Source organism: Rhinopithecus roxellana, chromosome 15, assembly GCF_007565055.1.
Source record: "Rhinopithecus roxellana isolate Shanxi Qingling chromosome 15, ASM756505v1, whole genome shotgun sequence".
Lineage (NCBI taxonomy): Eukaryota > Metazoa > Chordata > Mammalia > Primates > Cercopithecidae > Rhinopithecus > Rhinopithecus roxellana.
Genome location: NC_044563.1, coordinates 17,368,565 through 17,391,124, shown reverse-complemented (window position 1 = coordinate 17,391,124; position 22,560 = coordinate 17,368,565). Strand labels below are relative to the sequence as shown.

At 48.2% G+C, this 22,560-nt stretch overlaps 1 protein-coding gene across 9 annotated transcripts in view; it reads left to right on the top strand.

Annotated features, from left to right (window-relative positions):
• Positions 1 to 22,560, top strand: part of AMBRA1 (autophagy and beclin 1 regulator 1) — a 201,678-nt gene that overhangs the window by 171,015 nt on the left and 8,103 nt on the right. For all 9 annotated transcript variants that reach the window (XM_030918157.1, XM_010371070.2, XM_030918156.1 and 6 more), the window contains 3 exons: positions 8,426 to 8,565; positions 16,105 to 16,197; positions 17,785 to 17,978. In XM_030918157.1, coding sequence (XP_030774017.1) covers positions 8,426 to 8,565; positions 16,105 to 16,197; positions 17,785 to 17,978 — 427 coding nt within the window. The remainder of the gene's footprint in view (positions 1 to 8,425; positions 8,566 to 16,104; positions 16,198 to 17,784; positions 17,979 to 22,560) is intronic.

The window sequence follows — 22,560 nt, the reverse complement described above, 5'->3', positions numbered from 1 at the left end:
CATTCATTTAGGAAATTTTTCCATGACAGATTCACCAACTCTGACAGTGTCTTTCCTCCGTGGCCTCTTAGTAGAGTGCAGTCTATGCTGCATTTTATTCTATTCACTCAAAAAATCTGTATTGAGCCCCTATCATTGGTCTAGGAATGCAGCAGTGAACAAGATGGACATAGTCCCTTCCTCTGTAGTGTGTCCATGTGCGATGCCTGGCTTCTTCTGGTCTTTTCACTGCCATCTCCCCAGCCCTCACTGTGCTTAGCTGCGGGAGGCATGCAACATTTGCTTCCTAAGTGTGTGTTACTTTGAAATCTCGTGTGCCCTGGGTTTCTCTGCATGTTCTCACATGTGCACCCTGCTCACCATCACTATCACTGTGACAGCCCATTACTCAGCACGCCCTAATTGAATCAAAGTACTAATGAGATAATCCTGAAAATAAGGAGCATCTTACTCATTTCCACGATGTTTTCTTTTTTTGTTTTTGAGACGGAGTTTTGCTCTTGTTGCACAGGCTGGAATGCAATGGCACGATCTCGGCTCATTTCAACCTCTGCCTCCCGGGTTCAAGTGATTTTCCTGCCTCAGCCTCCCGAGTAGCTGGGATTACAGGTGCATGCCACCATCCCGGCTAATTTTTGTATTTTTAGTATAGAGACAGGGATTCACCATGTTGGTCAGGCTGGTCTCGAACTCCTGACCTCGTGATCTGCCTGCCTCGGCCTCCCAAAGTGCTAGAATTACAGACTTGAGTCACCGTACCTGGCCTCGTTTCCACAATTCTAACCAATATCAGTGAATTTCTCCGGGTTCTAGTCTCAGCACACAGACATGATGGGAGGTTCCCAGTAGATAGTTTAAAAAGTGAAAGGCAAAACATCCTTTTTTTCAAGAATTGGTAGGAAAATCAATTAATACATTTGTAAAAGCTGAAAGTATTTAATATAATCCCTGTCCTGAACAGAGAAATACTACTGCGTCCACACACAAACACACACACACACACACACACACACACACAAATGGATCAAGCAAAATATATGGAAGCATTCTTTTATCCAAGGTGAATCTCTAGAACTCATTAGACCATTTCCTTTGAGATGTAGAAAGCCACAGAAGTTCAAGAACTTGTGTTGTGCTCTGTGCCCAGAGATGTGGAAACCAGAGTAATTGCTTTCTATTTATTTATTTTTTTATTTATTTTTTGAGATAGAGTTTCTCTCTGTTGCCCAGGCTGGAGTGCAGTGGCGTGATCGCAACTCACTGCAACATCTGCTGCCCAGGTTCAAGCAATTCTCCTGCCTCAGCCTCCCGAGTAGCTGGGATTACAGGCACCTGCCACCGCACCTGGCTAATTTTTGTATTTTTAGTAGAGATGGGGTTTCACCATCTTGGTCAGGCTGGTCTTGAACACCTGACCTTGTGATTCACCCACCTCGGCCTCCCAACGTGTTGGGATTACAGGCATGAGCCACCATGCCGAGCCTATTTGTTTAAAAATTTTTTTTAAGAGACAGGATCTCACCCACGCTGGAATGCAGTGGCACGATCATACCTCACTGTAAATTTTAATAACTGGGCTTAAGCAATCCTCCCACCTCAGCCTCCCAAGAAGCTGGGATTAGAGGCATTGCCACCATGCCTGGCTATTTGTTTGGAGACATGCAGATCCTGCTTTGTTGGCTAGGTTGGTCGAACTCGTGGCATCAGGTGATCTTCCCATCTCGGCCACCCAGAGTCCTGGCCATTAAAGGCAGGAGCCATCACGCCCAGCAAGTATAATTTCTGGGAATTCCGGAAGCTGTGAATGCCTCAGTATTTCTTTAAGCACGGAAGTAGATTCCTCAGCTGAAGTAATGTCTGTGCTTTGATCCTAATGGCCAGGCGTGGCCTTTGGAAAGCAGCGGGCCAATTGAAAAATAAAAAGCTTGTCTTCTGACTGTCCTTGGGGTCTCCTTGAGGAACAAATGAACAAGACAAAGTTTATAGGACTCAGCAAATCATAGGAGGTTGCCTAGAAATGCCTTGAAGGCAGCACATTGTAACACATAGTAACAAAGGGCAACAAATTTGAACAAGTTAAAAAAAAAACAAAAAACACTGTTTGCGGTTTGCCCTTTTTTTCTGCTGGGAGAAAGCTTTGGTTTGGATGCGTGCAATCTAGGCAGATTTGTTCCTGCTTCAAAGGGAGAGAGTTAGGTGACTTGGTATTTTGATTTTTTAAAAAATTTCCAAACAAAGCTATGATTTGGGTTTTTAAATAATAATTTTAGGCCGGGCGCGGTGGCTCAAGCCTGTAATCCCAGCACTTTGGGAGGCCGAGATGGGCGGATCACAAGGTCAGGAGATCGAGACCATCCTGGGTAACACAGTGAAACCCCATCTCTACTGAAAAATACAAAACGCTAGCCGGGCGAGGTGGCGGGCGCCTGTAGTCCCAGCTACTCGGGAGGCTGAGGCAGGAGAATGGCGTGAACCCGGGAGGCGGAGCTTGCAGTGAGCCGAGATCCGGCCACTGCACTCCAGCCTGGGCGACAGAGCGAGACTCCGTCTCAAAAAATAATAATAATGATAATCACTTTAAAAATTGGGTGCACTGGCCAGGCGCGGTGACTCATGCCTGTAATCCTGGTACTTTGGGAGGCTGAGGTGGGTGGATCACCTGAGATCGGGAGTTCAAGACCAGCCTGACCAACATGGAGATACTCCGTCTCTACTAAAAATACAAAACTAACTGGGGTTGGTGGTGCATGCCTGATATCCCAGCTACTCGGGAGGCTGAGGCAGGAGAATCGCTTGAACCCAGGAGGCAGGGGGTGCAGTGAGCCAATTTCGTGCCACTGCACTCCAGCCTGGGCAACAAGAGCAAAACTCCATCTCAAAAAAAAAAAAAAAAATGGGTGCACCGCCTGTGAGTTAGCCTTGCTCTGTCAGAACAGTAAAAATTTAAAAATAATAAAAATTGGCAGGGCATGGTGGCTCACGCCTGTAATCCCAGCACTTTGGGAGGCCGAGGCAGATCACAAGATCAGGTGATCGAGACCATCCTGACCAAGATGGTGAAACCCCATCTCTACTAAAAATATAAAAATTAGCCAGGCGCGGTGGCAGGTGCTTGTAATCCCAGCTACTCAGGAGGCTGAGGCAGGAGAATGGCATAAACCTGGGAGGCGGAGCTTGCAGTGAACCGAGATCGCACCACTGCACTCCAGCCTGGGCGACAGAGTGTGACTCCATCTCAAAAAATAAAAAATAATAATAATAAAAATTATAAAAATTACATCACCGTTCTGTGAATTCTGAATTCCAACATAGAATATAAAGGTTTGGAGAGAGTAAAAGAAATTAAAGTTTTTAAAAAGCAATCAGACTTTCCTAGAGGTGAAGAAACTCAGTAACTCATTAATCTAAGCAGATCAACAGCTGAAAAAGAAGAAAAAGATGGCCAAGGTATCGGTCCCACTGCCACTCTAGGATATGTGCATTTCTCAGCCTGTGACGAGATGTGTAGCCATCCATTTCCAATGGAAAGGTCAGCTGTCTCTTAGCATCTGCTTTCTATTGATTTTTCCCTCTTCTCAGTTGATTCTCTTCTAGTAACCCTCACTAAAACCTTAAAGCCTCCTTAATTCCCATCATTATCCAGAAGGCATTTTTCCTCTTCACAGTTCCTTTCTTCCTCAAAGCCCCCTTGCTTTGCACCTTGCACCTTTTCCCACAGCTCTTCTAGCCTCAGTTTCCAATTTTCCCCTTCCTCCAGCCAGCTTCCATTGTCTTAAAGAAGATCTGCTAACTGCACTTGACCTCTGGCCACCACTGCGAGGTTTTAGCTTTACAGATGATGAGATTCCCAAATGTAAACAAAATAACCACAAAGTTTTTCTTTTAACTTCTTATCTGGGCTGATCTGAACAGTGCCGTTTGCTGCTTGAACTACTGGTCTGAGTTTTATTGGCATGCAGTAGGGGAAGAAAAAAAACGACCATCTTGTTGAGGACTGCAATACCTTTTTCCTCTTCGTTTTAAAAGGATGGAGAAGAAGGTTTCCCAATGACCTCCTGGCTCCCTCTCATTCTTTTCCTGTCTATCTTTGAACAAGGAACAAGACACTTTTAGTTTTGATCTGAACTGTTTTCTTTTGCTCTCACTTCCTATTAGTTAGAGTTTGAGGGGTAGAGGCAAGCGGTACAAAAGATTTTCTTGGACACCAGAAGTGGAGCGATCATTATCTTCTACTCCCTTAGAACCACAAATATCTTGGCAACCAGACTCATTCCCTATTGACATGCTGAGACTGCACTAACTCTAAGAAATTTCTTCTTTCTAGCATATTGATTCTATTTCCCTTCATAGATGTTAGACAGAAATGAGAACAGTCTACCTTGGGAAGAGGGGTTGCTGTCAGCATTCGTCATATACCAGGGAAGAGCTGTAGTGGAGATAGGTGAAACCAGGACTCGTCAATCATGAATCAGCAGCTGGGTTTTGTACTCAGCCACACAGAGGGTCCCCTCTTCTTGATAATCCCTCCAGTGTAGTAGAATTTGGTGGTGTAGCTGCACAGCATGTCTCTTGTGTCAGAGAGAAGAGTGGGGGACAGGGTGGGTGTTCAGCAGGCCACCCAAGGTTGGTTCTGAACATCCCATGGGGAGCTTCAGGGCACCCGACTAGTATTAAGGAAACCTTTACTAGAGATGTTTTTAGGGTGTCTGTACATGAAGACCAGAGCCATCTCTTATACTGTCTTTGTCAGTACTGATGACCTTTGGGTTTACAGAGCCAGTCTCCATGGAAATCTAAAAGGGGACTCACAACTCACCCAGTCTCTGGGTTAGAAAGACTAATGACCAAAACCATAAACGGTTTGGGATTAGCAGAGCTAGGTAACCATCTGTCAGTACTGAGAAACTTGTCCAGATAGTCTCTCATCTGTGGGGCTAATCGTGAGAGATATTTCCCCTCAGCGAGGTGGACTGAGAGCTGTTCAGCTTTGGCCAGGGAAAGGGGTGGACGCTACATCTCTGGGTGCTTTTCAAAATGGGCCAGATTCTCATTGTTCAAGGGTCCATTAGTTTTGGACATGTGTGAAATGAGGATGATTGGACCAGATGATCTCTCAGCCTATGGATCAGTGATTAACGTCCCATCCTGCACCCTCCTTGCCCTCCTCCCCTCTGTACGTCTTGCCCTCATCTCCCTTCTTCCCACACCACACTAGAGTGTGCTAAGCAAGCAAGTGCTTATCAAGATCCAGTAGGCTGGTGATCTTTATGTGGCATTTTCTGGCTTCCTGCCACAAAGCAGGATTTAGCCTAATACCCAAACATGGGAGGAGATGTGCACTTGAGAACTGCCCTTTCGGCACTGTTTAAGGACTTGAGCATGAGGGAGTGCCATAACTGGAGGACAGATTGATGCCCCCATGATTCCTGCAGCTGCAGAAGTTGGGAAGTGGTTAGCAACAACCCGGGAGTCTCAACATTTCATTACTTCTCTCCAATCCGTCTGTGACCTTGTCTCACCTAAGCTGGGTTCATCTGTCATATTGGCGTCGCGAGGGTTTTGTCCCCAAAGGAAGTTCCTATACTAAGAAGCAAATAGATAATATTTGCCTGTTAATCCCTCTGCAGCAGTAAATGATAAAAGGTAAATTTGTGACATATGAGAGGCTTGTTTATTACTTCCTGGTCTGGAACATTTCTAGGAAAGAGGTCTTTTATTCTTCTGTTTCAGACCCCCATTTAAAAAACCCAGCACAGCAACTTAAGCATCTGATGACTAAAGTCTTATTATTCTCCTCCTTGTAGGGCTACTTTCTCTGGCCCTTTTTCCCCATTCCCTACAATTATAAATTATTGTAGTTTTAGGGGAGACTTTGTTGTGAGGCCCATGTAGAACTACCACAGGCTCAAAATCAAGGTGCTCTCGTCATGCACCCATTGAAGTTAACCCTCATCCCTCCTTAACTCTGCATGTGCTCTGCTCACACCATCTGACCTTTGGAGAAGGAAAACTAAACAGATTAAGTGATCCCAGCCACAATTGTCTAATCACACCCACATTGTCCTTTTAGTGTTAAATGGCAAGTTCTATTTAACCACAAAGTCTATAGGTTGGACAGAAACTATTGGTTATCTTCTGAGAAGGTGAAAATCTCCATGAGAAAGAATAAAGGCACCACACCTCATTGCTTGATTTAAAGGCAAAACATTGATTAGGTGCAAAGGAGAAAGAGTGGTATTACCATCTCCGTGCCCATTCAACCAGTGAGGCTGAATGGAGAATAGCAGCCATGAATTTGTTTGAGACTCCTGCCAGCCAGGAGGAGATGATCCAAAGGCCAAGCAGCCACACTCCAGATGACTAAAAGAGAAATTCATTAACATCATTGGGTTCTTTTTTAATAGTCTCCTCAGTTAGAGCAAAGATTTAAGGAGCCCTAATGAATTCCTTACATTTGGAGTTGAGTCCTACAGGAAGGGTGTAGGAGGTTCCTAATGCAGCTGCCACAGGGCAGTCAGTGCTGTGCCTCAAACCTGAACCAATTCCATGTCTGTAAAAGGCCCATTTGACCTCAGGACCATAGCTAGGCCATTCTGGAAGAGAACCATCAGCTACCTGGGCACATTTCTCAGTACCACAACACCTGGAAAATTACTAATAACAAGATTCTATGTGTGTGTGTGTCAGTATATTGAGGACACGTGCTGCTATCTTCTCCCTTCTGGAGGCTGTCCTGTCCAAGGCCTTTCAGATAGGCACCCAAGGCACATGAGCATGTGTTCTCAGATCCAGGGCTGCTTATCACTTGGTTTGCATAGATGGAATGGACCCTTAGTTCAGACTCAATCATCCCTCCCTGCCTTCCTCCCTTTCTGCCTTCATCCCTCATCAGGATAGTCAGAAAAATGATCATTATTGTACCACTCTAAGTTCACTTTATGAATATTACTGTCTAAACCACATGCTCATTTGTTTTCTCTTTTTTCCCCTTCTGTCAACCCTAGGGGCAGGTAAAGGCAGATGAAATGAAGTTCATATTTGATAGATTAAAAACTGGGGAAGCAAGAAGGGAAATAAACTCCAGTTTATAGAGTTTCAGCTTCCTGTTGTTTTCATAGGCCCTGATGACCGTTTGTGAAGACTCAGATGCAGGTTCCTGGTTACAATAATAGCAGTTACTATTTAGGAGCTTGCACCGTGGCAGGCATTTTATACATCATCTCTTCTAATCTCCCAAATTATTTGAATGTGTATGTTTGTTCTAAGTTGAGATCTAGAGATTTTGTTTTGCAGTGGCATCAGGACTCAAACCCAAGTCTTATTGACTCTAGAGCCCATATCTTTTATTCTTCTACTGACCTGCCCCTATCTCTGATTACGTTGCTTCTAAAACATGTCAGAGAGTGGCCAAAGAGACTGTGAGGCCATATTTTACCTTCAGCCCAAACCCTACATACTCAGAAAATATGCCGCTCAGAAAATATTAGCTTGGAAAAAGAGAAACAATCAATTTAATGGTGATTTATATAAGCTAGAAACAAGTTGTGTGCCTGAATGTTCACGATTCCCCTCTGCTGCGCTCCCTCCATCTTAATGCACCATTTAGGTTTCCTTAACAGTAACAGTTTTAACATTGCTTTTAATTAGATGAATTAAGAATGTTCTCTGATGTTATCACTCCCTCCCGCCCCCCTATCACCTCCAATTCCCCATTGCTGTGAGAGCACTGTGATTTCCATGGTAACAGTACTACCAGCCAAGGCTGATGCTCACTGGTTGGCCTGGTCAGAGGAAAGTTATGGGCAGTCCATCCTGGTATGGTGGGCTCTATGGGGCTTTCCAGGGAGTTAATTTAAAAGCAACAAAGTTAGCTAGAAGGCTCGAAGGAGAGCGCATTATTAGAGCCATAGAGTCCCCTAGTATTTCTTAAAAGAGACCTAGCTCTCCCCACAAATGAGAGAATGCCATCTCTCCTGCTGCCCCAAGTTCTCAGGCATGAGTTAAGAGTCATCTTGTTCGAAAACCAAACACCTCATGTTCTCACTCATAGTCAGGAATTGAACAATTAGATCACTTGGACACAGGAAGGGGAACATCACACACCGGGGCCTGTCATGGGGTAGGGGGACGGGGAAGCGATAGCATTAGGGGATATACCTAATGTAAATGACGAGTTAATAGGTGCAGCACACCAACATGGCACATGTATACATACGTAACAAACCTGCACATTGTGCACATACACCCTAGAACTTAAAGTATAATAATAAAAAATATATATATATGGAAAAAAAAAGAGTCATCCTGTTCCCAGCCTCACCACCTCCTTTCCTCCCTGTAATTTGTTTCTCCCTGGATTTTGTTATTCTTGGTAACAAATTGTTTCTCCTCCCATTCTCTTTTTTCCCTCTTTTCCTCTACCTAGAGAGTTTTCAACGTCCTTTACCCGATGCCTGCCGACCAGCGGAGACATGTCAGTATCAACTCTGCCCGTTGGCTGCCTGAGCCAGGGCTTGGCCTGGCTTATGGTACTAACAAAGGAGACCTGGTGATCTGCCGACCAGAGTAAGTGGCTTAAAGTGTGGGAGTTGAGGGATCATTGGGGCCGATGACTGGGGTAATCAGTATTCACCAACTGGGGTCTTTTAGATGGAAAATGTCAATCCATCTAGAGCCTGCCTCATTCTCAGCGCCACTCCTTAAAGGGCCCTCTTCCCACAGGGGCTGGTAGGATTAGCTCCCCATTTCACATTTCATCCAGAGACTGATTTAGTGATCGTGTTTTCTTGAATCTAAAGGGAGTAGTTTTTTGTCTTTGTTTTCCCTTGTTCTCTGGTTTCCTAGTGATACTAAAGTTTCTCTGCAGTCAAAAGCATAGATATCAAAGATTCTTTTTTAAACCCTGTTAGAAAAATTCAACAGTTGGTCTTGGATTTGAGTAAATGCCATAGACTTTAACTTAAAAAGTATTGGAAATAGGTATTGTTGAAACCCTAAATGGTTAAGCCACTGATCTCTAATAGCTGGATTCTGTCTTGCGTGTTTTCCTTTCTGCTTGGAGCTCTAGCTTATACTAGTGAAAGCAGACTGAAAAGCTCAATTTGGGGCTGGGCACGGTGGCTCACGCCTGTAATCCCAGCACTTTGATAGGCTGAGGCGGGCACATCACGAGCTCAGGAGATTGAGACCATCCTGGTCAACATGGTGAAACCCCATCTCTCCTAAAATACAGTTAGCCGGGCGTTGTGGCACGTGCCTGTAAGTCCCAGCTACTCGGGAGGCTGAGGCAGGGGAATCGCTTGAACCTGGGAGGCAGAGGTTGCAGTGAGCCGAGATCATGCCATTGCACTCCAACCTAGCGACAGAGTGAGACTCCGTCTCAAAAAAAAAAAGAAAAGAAAGAAAGAAAAAGAAAAGAAAAGCTCAATTTATAGTCAAAGCAATTATTATCTGGTCTTGAAGTAGGGAGTAGGAGGGGATTTGTGTCTGAAGTCCTGATGACACCCCTTCCCCTTCCTCTGGCTTTATGGAGGTCAGGGTTTCTCCAGGCATTCATTCACTAGAGACCCTGGGAGTCAGCCGGGTCTGTCATCAGTTTCCAGCCCCAGCCAGGTGGAGAGTGTGAAGCTCTGCTTCACTGCAGGTCAGGCTGATTGCTGCGTGGGACGCTGCAAGGTTCCAGTCAACTAAATGCCACTTCTGCCTCCAGGCTGTCCTCATGTTGACCTCCACCTGGTGCACAGTCTTTTCCCAGAGTGTTCTGCAGATCACAGAGTGTGGTGTGACAGTTCCAGCAGGGTCTCTGGTTATCAGAAGTGGGAAGTGTCCGTGTTGCGTTTTGATGGGACCCTTGATCGTTTCTCCTAAAGGATGTACTTGGGTCAGCTCCTGTGGCCTGGTAGGGAACTGCTGATTGGGTCCTTATCGCTGATTAGGCTGAGTTAGCTCAGTGGCCCAGGAGAAAGGAAACCTGGTTCTTGGGGCAGCTCTTGCATTCCATTTTGAATTTTTTTAGCCCCTCCCAAAGACAGACTACTGTCTAAGCCTAGCCTGGTCAGGCTGCGCTTGAAGCTGCAAGAATGTTTTGTGTTGCAAGCCACTTGCTCCAGAGAACATCTTTCACCATCTCCAAAGCGTCCAGAGAGCATTTTCATTATCTCTTTGGGTCTCTCAGTTTCTGCCCTTTCTCTGGCCTGTCCGTAGTCCCAGGATGTGTCCTGAAATATTCCTTTTCCCCAAAGCACATGACACTGATTGTCTTACCTCTTTTCTTAACAGTTATTAAGAGGAATCTAATAAGCATCTTTTCCAAAACTGGCACAGAATTCTGGACTATGATTCTACTCTTACTTACACCTCAGTTACAAGTCTTTCTTTCCCTGTTTCTCCGAGACCTCTTTCCTCAGGAGTGTTGTTTTGTCTATGGCTTCCACCACTAACTTTTGTCCCAGCCAAATTTCTAGTCCTCTCCCTTGCAAAAATAATCTACGCCCAGTTTGTTGTGGCCTCACAGAGGTTTTTATGTCTGAAACCCCAGCCTACCTACTTTGTGTCAGTCACAGTCACCTCAGCCAAATATGAAGCTGACTTTGGTTTCTGTTTTCTCTTTTCTCCCCATGTGTTGTCTCCAGCATCCCAGAGTCTCAGCTGACCTAAGCCATCTTGGGCTGCCTGGGGAACTCTCTTACCCACCAGGAACTCAAGCCTCTTCCCTGAGTGACATGGCATTAGCATTGGACACATTGAACAGTGTCCCGTCACAGACCAAGTTGTGTTGGACTAAGAGAAAACTAGTTTAGCCCATTTTTTTTGGGTACTGTTTGTCCTGACTTCTTGGGTCAGGTTGGCAAATGCCTCAAGCCTTAGGGCCCAAAATGTAAGGGTACCGTATAAACTGGATATGGACATGACTGAAGTTCTTCCAAGCTTAGGCAAGGAAGACTGTGTGTGAGCAATAGACACCTAAGGAAGTTAAAACTCCTCTGAGGCCTCCTAACAGATTGATGACGGAACTAGAATTCCTCACTTTCCTATCCAGAGCCCTTTTCACTCAAAAACCCCTTTAAAATTCTGACGCAAGCAATGTACTGTCTTCCACAGAAAAATATGCCACAAGAACACACACATACTTTTGTAACTCTTTAAGACCTCAGGTAAACAATGCAGCTTTGGATCGTGTTGAGACATTTCAGCAGGTCAGCATAGATGCAGGGGAATGAGGGGATCAGTGAGCACGTTCATGTCTTTTGAGCAGTCTACGGATGAGTCGTCTCCCGTCTCAAATGAGGAGAACAAATAGGGAAGTAGGAGCTCAGGGTTCTTGTGTTTCTCATAGGCAGCTGCCTATCCCTGGGTGATACAGCTCCCTGGCACACCCATTCCCAAGGGCACAGGATCCAGCCAGCCAGCTGGGCCAAGATTGTAGCCCTCCCTCCAAAACAGGTGGCTGTCTGCCTTTGTCCCAGGCACAGGCAGCTGCACCCCATTTTGTGCTCTCAATACTGCTCTTGATTTCTCCTCCATTGTCTTCGCCTCAGCACTCTCTCCAAGCATAAAGACAGAGGAACAAGTTCCTTGGGCATCTCTTGGTGGTACTAAAACCCCACTTGGCAGTAGACTAAGGCCTTCAAAAATTCTCATCTCTCCAAAAGAAGGAATTCTTAGGACAGGCAAGAAGACAAACAACTGGCCAGTCAGCCACTCTACAAAGCCATCCCAGGGGCTGATAACGCAGTCACCCCGCCCTTCCTAGCAGTGAGGCGCTCCCTCCTCCTCTGCTCCCCTATCTGCACTTTGTCCAAGCTGCTGCTGTGCCTCTGGCTGCCTGCCAGCCAGCCAGCACCCCCACTGATAACCATGGGGGGTGTGAAGTGCCAGGTTGATATGAGGGGGTGCTTGCTTACTTCCGGCCTCATAAACCAGCCCTACAAATGGAGCAGGGGGAGGTGCTGGCAGAAAGTCCACTGCTTCTCAGAGTCAGCTTAAAGGACAGAATCAGGGAACTCAGGGCAGAAGAGAGGTGGGCTGAGACTATGGGCATCTGGCCTGTTGGCCAACTATGGGGCTCCTGACAAGGCCCCAGCTCTGTCCCTTCTGTAATCATGGTAATTAGAGTCAAGTATCATCACCCAGGGAGGGGAAAGCATGCCTCCGAATCAAAAGGGAGCCAAAATTGCCGTGGAAACCACGTCTTTCAGGCAAGGCTCTAAGAGCCAGGTGCTAGCTCTTTCCCGTGCTGCAGAGACACCAGGCATCTTTGGTCTGATCCTCTGCAGCCATGTCACTGATAGATGAAAGAAGAATGTTATTGAAGGGAATGGTCCCTAGAAGTTGGGAAGTTCACAGCCAGAAGTTCTGTGGAGAGAGCATTGTGACCACTGTGAGAGCTCAGGTCTGTTCAGGGAGCCCTGGAAGGTCTCAGCATGAGGAAGTGGTTGAGCCAGGCCCAGAAGCACAGCTTCCAGATGCTGTGGAGGAAGCCAGGTGTGAGGTGGAAGCGCGCTGGAAAGGCTGGCCCTGATTGGACTTCCCAGCCTTCCTCCTCCCTTCGTGTGTTTGTCTAGCTCCCAGGAAGAACCCAGAGCAAACAGTGACTCATTCACCCTCACTGAGACCCAAGAAGACAACAGGACATGTTGGGATCATTCTTTAGCTCACAGACAGTCAGTGACAGTGGGTATTGAAAGCTAAGAGTTTCAGGCTGGGCACGGTGGCTCACGCCTGTAATCCCGGCATTTTGGGAGGCCGAGGTGGGCGGATCACCTGAGGTCAGGAGTTCGAGACCAGCCTGGCCAACATGGTGAAACCCCATCTCTACTAAAAATACAAAAATTAGCCAGGCATGGTGGCGGATGCCTGTAATCCCAGCTACTCAGGAGGCTGAGGCAGGAGAATCGCTCGAACCCGGGAGGCAGAGGTTGTGGTGAGCCGAGATCACACCATTGCACTCCAGCCTGGGCAACAAGAGTGAAACTCCATCTCAGAAAAAAAAAAAAAAAGCAAGCTAAGAGTTTCAGTAGCCAGAGAGGGCGTCTCCAACTCTATCCTTGGTACAGTGCCTAGAATTGAAACCAAATCCATGAGCTCATTGTAGTCCAGCTCTCTGACCACAGAAAGTAAAGCAAATCCTGGCTTAGAATTAGACCTGTGTGTGGGGAGCAGAAAGGATTGGGCTGGGGAGGCATAGTGGAGCAACACATCTGAGACAGGAAGTATGGCCCCTGTTCTGTTGGCAGTGGACCTCTTCAATCAATAGCCAAGGTCACAGCCCTGAGCCGAGGATGCTCTGTGCTGCTGCCTGGATGGAAAGCATTCAAGGGGACCTTTTGGCCACCAGCATTATGCTGACAGTCTCAGCTCAGACAGCAGGCCTTCTTGTGGCCTCTTTTCTGAGATAGGAAGGAACGTTCCGGGTCAGGAAGTACGTGGTTTGTTGTAGGTCTGATGTGAACAGTTTGTTGTCACTAACCAGCCCTGGCTAGCAAGAATTCCAGAAGAGGGATTTGGTGGGGACCCATGTGGTATTGCAACCTGTCAGTACATCTTGACAAGTTTGTAAATCAGTCTTCCTGGCAGCCAGCTTCACATAGTATCTAATACAGACAGGATTTGCTCACCAAAAACAGTGATGAGTTTGTTTTTGGAGGCCTCTTCTGTTACTTCTGACCATTTACCTCTTCCATAATGTAAGGTAGCCTTTTCTCACCTTTGCGCTCTAATGCCCATCTGGTTCTCAGATAATCCCCAAACCCCACAAAAATGGCTGTGTAGAAGAGGAAGGATAAACAGTTGGCCCTTGGTATCTGCAGGTTCCACATTCATGGATTCAACAAACCATAAATCAAAAATATTTTTGGAAAAAATAAAACAGTGAAAATTAACAGTACAATTAGGCTGGGAACGGTGGCTCACACCTATAATCCCAGTACTTTGGGAGGCTAAGGTAGGCAGATTTTTTAGCCCAGAAATTTGAGACCAGCCTGGGCAACATGGTGAAACCCTGTCTCTACAAAACAAAAAACAAAAAAAAAAAATTAGCCAGTCGTGGTGAGGCACGCCTGTAATACCAGCTACTCAGGAGGCTGAGGTAGGAGAATCACCTGAGCCCAGGGAAGTTAGGGCTATAGTGAGCCATGATCACACCACTGCACTTCAGACTGGGCAACAGAGTGAGACCCTGTCTCAAAAACGAAAGGAATACAAATAGACAATACAGTATAATAACTATCTGCATAATTTACATTGTATTAGTGCAAGTAATCTAGAGATGATTTTAAGTATATAAAAGGATATGGATAGGTTGTGTAGTAGGGACTTGAGCGTGCATAGATTTTGGTGTCCACAGGGGGTCTTGGAACCAATTCCCCAAAGATACCAAAGGACAACTGTACTGCTTTTTAAAGAGGTGGCCTTTGGAATTACACCAACTCCACAGCCTGACAGGCCCCTGGAGCCTGGGAGAGGTTTACTACAGGGCAGTGAAAGGAAGAGTACTTTTGTTTGGCTGTGGCTCTTTCCCTTCAAAGAAGCAAGTAGTATTCTGGCAGGTAAAGCCTAATCATAGTTACCCACTAAAGACAGATTTGGGCTGGGCGTGGTGGCTCACGCCTGTAATCCCAGCACTTTGGGAGGCCAAGGTGGGAAGATCATTTGAGCCCAGGAGTTCAAGATAAGCCTGGGCAACATAGTGAGACCCCATCTGAAAAAAAATTTTTTTAAATTTTTAAAATTTTAAAAAGACCGATTTGGGCTGGGCACAGTTGCTCATGCCTGTAATCCTAGCACTTTGGGAGGCCAAGGTGGGCAGATCACTTGAGGTCAGGAGTTTGACACCAGCCTGGCCAACATGGTGAAACCCTGTCTCTACTAAAAATATAAAAATTAGCTGGCCATAGTAGCACACACCTGTAATCTCAGCTGCTCGGGAGGCTGAGGCAGGAGAATCGCTTGAATCCAGGAGGCAGAGGTTGCAGTGAACTGAGATCATGCCACTGCACTCTAGCCTGGGCATCAGAGTGAGACTCCATCTCAGAAAAAAAGGCAGATTTGGAGGCTCAGTGTCTGGTTTTGTTGCCTTTTACCTGAGGCAGTACAGCCTCCTGGGACCTCCTGGAATACAGTCCCTCGTCATCCAGGCCCTACTGGGTCTCTGTCCTAGCCAACACCCATGTTTAGGAAGGAAGCACCTCACAGCCTCCTATAATCCACTCACTTGGGGATGTTTGCTCTTTATGGAGGTAAGTTCTGTTGTTAAAGGAGGGTGATCTAGGCCTCTAGGTTAAATAGCTCAGGCTACCCCAGGGGCAAGAGCCTGCACTGTCTTTGTTCCTGAGGCCTCTGCTTTTCTTTTTCTTTTTCTTTTTCTTTTTCTTTTCTTTTTTTTTTTTTTGAGACAGTCTCACATTGTCGCCCAGGCTGTAGTACAGTGGCGCAATCTCAGCTCACTGCAACCTCTGTCTCCCGGTTCAAGCGATTCTCCTCCCTCAGCCTCCCGAGTAGCTGATACTATAGGCGTGTGCCACCATACCCAGCTAATTTTTATATTTTTAGTAGAGATGGGGTTTCACAGAGTTGGTCAGGATGGTCTTGATCTCTTGACCTTGTGATCTGCCCACCTCGGCCTCCCAAAGTGCTGGGATTACAGGCGTGAGCCACTGGCACCCAGCCAAGGTCTCTCTTTTAAAGACTAGGCATGCCCATTGGGCAGAGCTGTCCATGGCACTATATCTCTCCAGTGGGCCTCAGATTTGCCATCTTAGTTCCTTTCTCTGTGTCTGAAGAATACTCAGGACCCACTGCCTGTATCTGTTGTTGCTATTTTTTAGCTGTTTCTTAGCTCCAAGGAGGAGCCAGTTAGGCTAGTAAGGGGGAAAGGAGAAGCTAAACCCACCATTCCAGCCATTTAGGCTATTAGAGATTTGTCTGAATTGCCCCAGCACTGAGCATCCTGATGAAGCCACAGCTCTGGTCTTGGTCTCAGCTCAGCCCCAGGAGAGAGAAAGAATGGGCAGCCACAGTCCACAAAGCCAGGAGTTTTAGGAGCTCTTATCCTTCCCTCTCTAATGCCTTTCACCTTCTTCTACACCCTTCCCAACTGATTTTTAGGGCCTTAAACTCTGGTGTTGAGTACTACTGGGACCAGCTGAACGAGACGGTCTTCACTGTCCATTCCAACAGCAGGAGCAGCGAGCGGCCTGGGTATGTTTGGGAAGTAGGCAGGGAGCAGCTGGCTGGAGGCCCGTCCCTTCCTCCTGCTTTTGATGAGCTCTTAAGCAGTGCCTTCAGTGTCCTCTAGGGCTCTGGGTCCCTCCTCAACCAGAGCAGCGCCTCCTTGATCTTTTGTGTACAGTTTCATTTAAGAAAAGTGTTGTATGGCTAAGAAAGAGAACAAAAGCTCTGCTCTCAGAGTCTTGCTGTAGAACCACCCCCTCACCCTCTCCCATCCTGGCCATGGTGCCTGGGCACACTTGGGTGAGGAGAGAAGATAGGGCCTGAAGAAGGATGCCGCCCCATGAAGTCTGCTCCATGGCCCAGGCTCTTCCAGATGACTAGGACCTCAGGGACCAAGCTGCCCAGGGCTGTAGCCCAGGGACAAATCCTCTTGAGGCACCCATTAGAAATCTGGTACTGATCCTTTCATCACTTAATTCACTAATGAAGACTGGAACAAAGGGCTGGGTTGTTGATAAACCCAAAGCAATTGCTACTTCCCCTAGGAATTGCTGAGCATAGCTGGAGGAATAGTCCCAGAAGCACTAGAAATATGAGTGTCTGGTGATAGTCTCAAAAGCCCTGGGCTGCCTCTGCTGCCAGCTCCAGCTGTTCCAAGGCAGTGCCTGGGACATGTCCAAGGAAGGGGGATGCTAGCATTGGCCAGAACCTTCCTTGTAGGACAGCCTGTGCTCCCTACCTGCAAGGGTCTGTTTTCAGAAGGCCCTGGAAGGAGGATCCCAGAGCAGCCTGTCCAGGAGTTCCAGTCTTGGATGGGCGCGGTGGCTCACGCCTGTGATCAATCCCAGCACTTTGGGAGGCTGAGGCGGGCAGATCACGAGGTCAGGAGATCGAGACCATCCTGGCCAACATGGTGAAATCCCTCTCTACTAAAAATACAAAAAATTAGCCGAGCATGGTTTTGTGTGCCTATAATCCTAGCTACTTGGGAGGCTGAGGCAGGAGAGTCGCCTGAACCCAGGAGGCGGAGGTTGCAGTGAGCTGAGATTGTGCCACTGCACTCCAACCTGGGTGACAGGGTGAGACTGTCTCACCAAAAAAAAAAAAAAAGAGTTACAGTTCTTTCCCTCCAAAGTGGAGCTCTCAGTTCTCTTGGAAATTCAAGAATTCAAAGTGGAATCTTAGGAGCATACAGTTGGAAGGAAGGTAAAGCTAAAGAGAGAAAGGACCTTCTTCCAGTGCTCACTCTTTATCCCGTGATCTCAGCTGCTGACCTCCTGAATTTCATTAGTGTCTTTTCATATCAGCCGAGATCTCTACAGCTCCTCCCCACTCCCCGACAGGGGCCTGTTGTTGAAGGGCATGACTGAGCCAGGGTTGCAAGATTGGATGTTTCTATGGCCTTTCATTGTCCCAGGGTATAGACTGACCTTGGGAGAGAATGGACACAGACAAGTTAACCACCATCAAGAGGCAGTTGCAGGAGCACAGGGCTTCTCTTAGCCAGCAGGGCCTGGCCCGCACTGCCCTGAGGATTGGCACAGAGCCAGCAGAGTGCTGTGTGGGGCACTGTCCCAAGCCCCACCTGACTTCAGTCTGTTTTTCTCTCCCTAGAACCAGCAGAGCCACATGGAGGACAGACAGAGACATGGGGCTGATGAATGCCATTGGGCTGCAGCCCCGGAACCCAACCACCTCAGTGACATCTCAGGGCACCCAGACTCTGGCCCTTCAGCTGCAGAATGCCGAAACACAGACTGAGAGGGAGGTGCCGGAGCCAGGGACAGCCGCCTCAGGTCCTGGTGAAGGTAGGAGCTATGTGGTGCTGGAGTGGGTGGGAGAGGGACCCTAAGACCGTGTGAGTGCCACTTCCCACTCAGGATGCATACCCCCTCCAATGTCTCGGTGATGCCCACCTGGTGGCATTAAGAGCCTCTTCAACAGTGACATGGTTTCCCTGAGCTGGTTCACTCTTGCAGCTCGCCTCAGCTCCCAAGTACGCTGACCTCCCTCTCCTCTAAAATGTGAGGACCCAGGCTCTTTTTCCCAAAGAGAGAACACAGAAAGCCTGGATTGAAAGGGTTAAAGGGAGACTCACTCCTGCAAGCTGCCATTCCAGAGAAGTGCACCCCAGGCCTTAGCTTCTGGGGCCAAACCACAGCCTAGCTTGTCGTCCCCCTACCAGTGTGGCAGATTTGGGACTGCCCCATGGGAGGACCTCTCGCACTCCTGTCACACCTGGGGCTCATTGCCATTTTGGCTGCAGCCTGGCATAACATCAGCCCCTTCCTCTCACCTATTTCAGGTGTGGCTCTGCCACACTCGGCCCTGACTCTCTGTGCCAGCCTCACACTTTTAAAAACCAATTAGCACTTCCCAGCAGCAGAGCTCGAGCCACTTAGGAGTCCGTCAGCAGCTGTGTTAAACAGGCTGTTCTCACTCAGTTGCTATCCTCACCACCTACCCCCAGCCCCCTTGCTGGTCGTAGCTCCAAACAAAGCAGCCTCCAAACAGACACATTTTCTAAGTCTGTGTTGAGCCATTTGCCCAGAAGAGACCATGGGAGGAAAAGCCATGGTGCATGTCAGGCAAAGAATAATAAACATACCTGTCACCCCAGGGAACGGCTTTCTACACCGCAGTGCCCCTCAGGGTCTTGCATGGTCACTCTCAATGCCATGAACCAGGGTCTTGCATGGTCGCTCTCGATGCCATGAACTGAGAATTTTCTATTTTTTTTTTTTTTTTTTTTTTTGAGACGGAGTCTGGCTCTGTCGCCCAGGCTGGAGTGCAGTGGCCGGATCTCAGCTCACTGAAAGCTCCGCCTCCCGGGTTTACGCCATTCTCCTGCCTCAGCCTCCCGAGTAGCTGGGACTACAGGCGCCCGCCACCTCGCCCAGCTAGTTTTTTGTATTTTTTAGTGGAGACGGGGTTTCACCGTGTTAGCCAGGATGGTCTTGATCTCCTGACTTCGTGATCCGCCCGTCTCGGCCTCCCAAAGTGCTGGGATTACAGGTTTGAGCCACCGCGCCCGGCTGAATGAGAATTTTCAAAGTGAAGTCCCTCTTTGGTCTGTAGCACAGCCCACCTCCTGCATGTGTGCTAGGTGGAAGCCCCTCACTGGGGCCATGACCTTTAGGTGGTGCTGGCTGAAGCAGCCAACCTTGGCTGTGAGCCTCTAGGAGGAGGTGGGGGAAGGCTCCTTCTGCCATCTTCAGGCCCTTTTTTGCAGGTTTCTATGGACTCTGAGCTGCTCCGGAGTCCATTAGGCCTATTCCAGGAAGCCTGAGGGCCAGGCAAAAGGGAACCAGCACAGGCTTCTCCAATGGAGCCAGCAGGCCACATTGTCAGTAGGAGGCAGACCTCTCAGAGCTCCCAGTAAACCCTGACAGTGGGAGGGGTTTGGAGAGATGGGCCAAAAGCAGGCAGCCCCTTTTTATTTTTATTTATTTATATTTTTCTTGAGACAGAGTCGAACTCTGTCACCTAAGCTAGAATGCAATGGCGTGATCTCGGCTCACTGCAACCTCTGCTTCCCGAGTTCAAGTGATTCTCCTGCCTCAGCCTCCCGAGTAGCTGGGATTACAGGCATGTGCCACCATGCCCGGCTAATTTCTGTATTTTTAGTAGAGACAGGGTTTCACCATGTTGTCCGGGCTGGTCTCGAACTCCTGACCTTGTGATGTGCCCGCCTAGGCCTCCCAGAGTGCTGGGATTAAAGGCCTGAGCCACCATGCCTGGCCTCTTTTCTTATTTTTTGAGAGTGCAGTGGTGCAATCTCAGCCTACTGCAACCTCTGCCTCCCAGGTTCAAGTGGTTTTCTCTGCCTCAGCCTCCCGAGTAGCTGGGATTACAGGCGCCCACCACCACTCCCAACTAATTTTTGTATTTTTTAGTGGAAACGGGGTTTTGCCATGTTGGCCAGGCTGGTCTTGAACTCCTGACCTCAAGTAATACACCCACCTCAGCCTCCCAAAGTGCTGGGATTACAGGCGTGAGCCACCGCACCCGGCCAGCCTCTTATGTATGTTTGTAGTATGTATATATGTATATACAAATAGCAGTCACTGGAAGAGAGTGTTGTTTGTTTTGTTTTGTTTTTGGGATGGGGTCTCACTATGTTGCCCGTGCCCTTGAACTCCTGGGATCAAGAGTCCTCCCACCTTGGCCTCCCAAAGTGCTGGAGTTACAGGTGTGAGCCACCACACCCAGGCCTTTTTTTTTTTTTTTTTTTTTTTTTTTTTTTTTTTTTTTAATTTAAAACAGAGTCTCAGCAGGGTGTGGTGGCTCACACCTGTAATCCTAGCACTTTGGGAGGCTGAGGTGGGCAGATCACTTGAGATCAGGAATTCAAGACCAGCTGGCCAACATGGTGAAACCCTGTCTCTACTAAAAATACAAAAATTAGCCAGGCATGGTGGTGGCCACCTGTAATCCCAGCTACTGAGGTGGCTGAGGGAGGAGAATCACTTGAACCTGGGAGGCAGAGGTTGCAATGAGCCAAGATCACACCAGTGCACTCTAGCCTGGGCAGCAAAGCAAAACTCTGTCTCAAAAATAATAATAAAAATAAAGACAGAACCTCAGTTGGGCACAGTAGCTCACACCTGTAGTCCCAGCACTTTAAGAGGCCAAGGCAGGAGGATCCCTTCAGTCCTGGAGTTCAAGACCAGCCTGGGCAACACAGCAAAACCCTGTCTCTACTAAATATACAAAAAATTAGCCGAGCATGGTGGCACGCATCTGTAGTCCCAGCTACTCTGGAGGCTTGAGGCAGAAAGGTTGCTTGAGCCCGGAAGGTGGCGACTGCAGTGAGCTGTGATGTGCCACTGCACTCCAGCCTGGAGACAGAGCAAGACCCTCTCTCAAATATGAATAAATAAATAGAGTCTCACTCTGTTGCTCAGGCTGGAGTACAGTGGCACCATCTTGGCTCACTGCAGTCCTGAACTCCTAGGCTCAAGCGATCTTCCTGCCTCAGCCTACTGACTAGCTGGGACTACAGGTGTGTGCCACCATGCCGGGCTTTTTTTTTTTTGAGACGGAGTCTCGCTCTGTGGCCCAGGTTGGAGTGTAGTGGCCCGGGTTCCCGATCGCTCACTGCAAGCTCCGCCTCCCAGGTTCCCGCCATTCTCCCGCCTCAGCCTCCGAGTAGCTGGGACTACAGGCGCCGCCGCCAGGCCCGGCTAGTTTTTTTTTGTATTTTTAGTAGAGACGGGGTTTCACCGTGTTAGCCAGGATGGTCTCGATCTCCTGACCTCGTGATCCACCTGCCTCGGCCTCCCAAAGTGCTGGGATTACAGGCTTGAGCCACCGCGCCCGGCCTATTTTTTTTTTTTTTTAATCATTATTTTTTTTAGAGACAGGGTCTCACCGTGTCGCCCTGGCTGGTCTTGAACTCCTAGCTTCAAGCAAGCCTCCCTTCTTGGCTTCCCAAAGTGCTGGAATTACAGGCATGAAGCACTGCGCCCAGCTAGGCAGCCCCTTCTGATTTGATTTCACTGAGCTTTTACCATATATCAGCCACCTGGGCTGTGAAGACAAATAGGCCTCTCTGTCCTTCCATGGGGAGCTCACAGTCTAGAGAGGGAGATGGACGCCTAAACTGATAATTGTTTTAATGTGATGAGGACCTCCGGAGCACAGAGGAGGAGGGGCTATGCCCAGCTTGTGGGGCTTAGGGGAGACTCTAGGCTCAGGAGGTGGCCCTGAGCCTAGTCTTCAAGAATGAGTAGGAGTCAGGTGAAGTTGGGTGGTGGGGAAACATTCCTGGAGATATGTCTCAGCACATGCAATGGCACCAAGTTCAAAGACATGTTACTGCATAAAGGACCACTAATTTGTGTTCATGGCATGTCTGGTGCATGTGGAGAACTGAGGCTGGATGAGTGGGGAGGGCAGGATACTGGGGCTGATAGATGACATGCTGGGGCTCTGGGAGCAGGAGCTGCCACCTTCAGAAGTATGTCTGCTAGTACTTCTGAAGAGAAATTATCCCAGAGAATTATCTGCTGTTTTCTTGGTTAGCGTGCAGCCCGTTTCTGGCTTTTAGTCAATTATAAGTTCCTTTCATTCTTTTTGGGGGATGGGGAGAGGGTGGGGCAGAGGGAAGGAGCTCTTTTCCCTGGTTTTAGGAGGCAGGACCTGGTTCCTTGCCCCACTATCCCCTCCTTCTGTAAAGTAGAGTGGGTGGTAGAGGATGGCCCCAGCTAAGCTGAGGCTCTGGTCAGTGGGAGCAGCAGGCAGAGTGAGACCGGGCAGCTGGCTGCTTCTGCCTGCCTGCATCCCTGCATGCTCTGCCTAGACTCTGCACCCTCAGCTGTTCCACACACCATACCCCTTTCAGAAACCAGTCAGGGCAGGGGAGGTGTGGGTCAGAAGGTATGAACA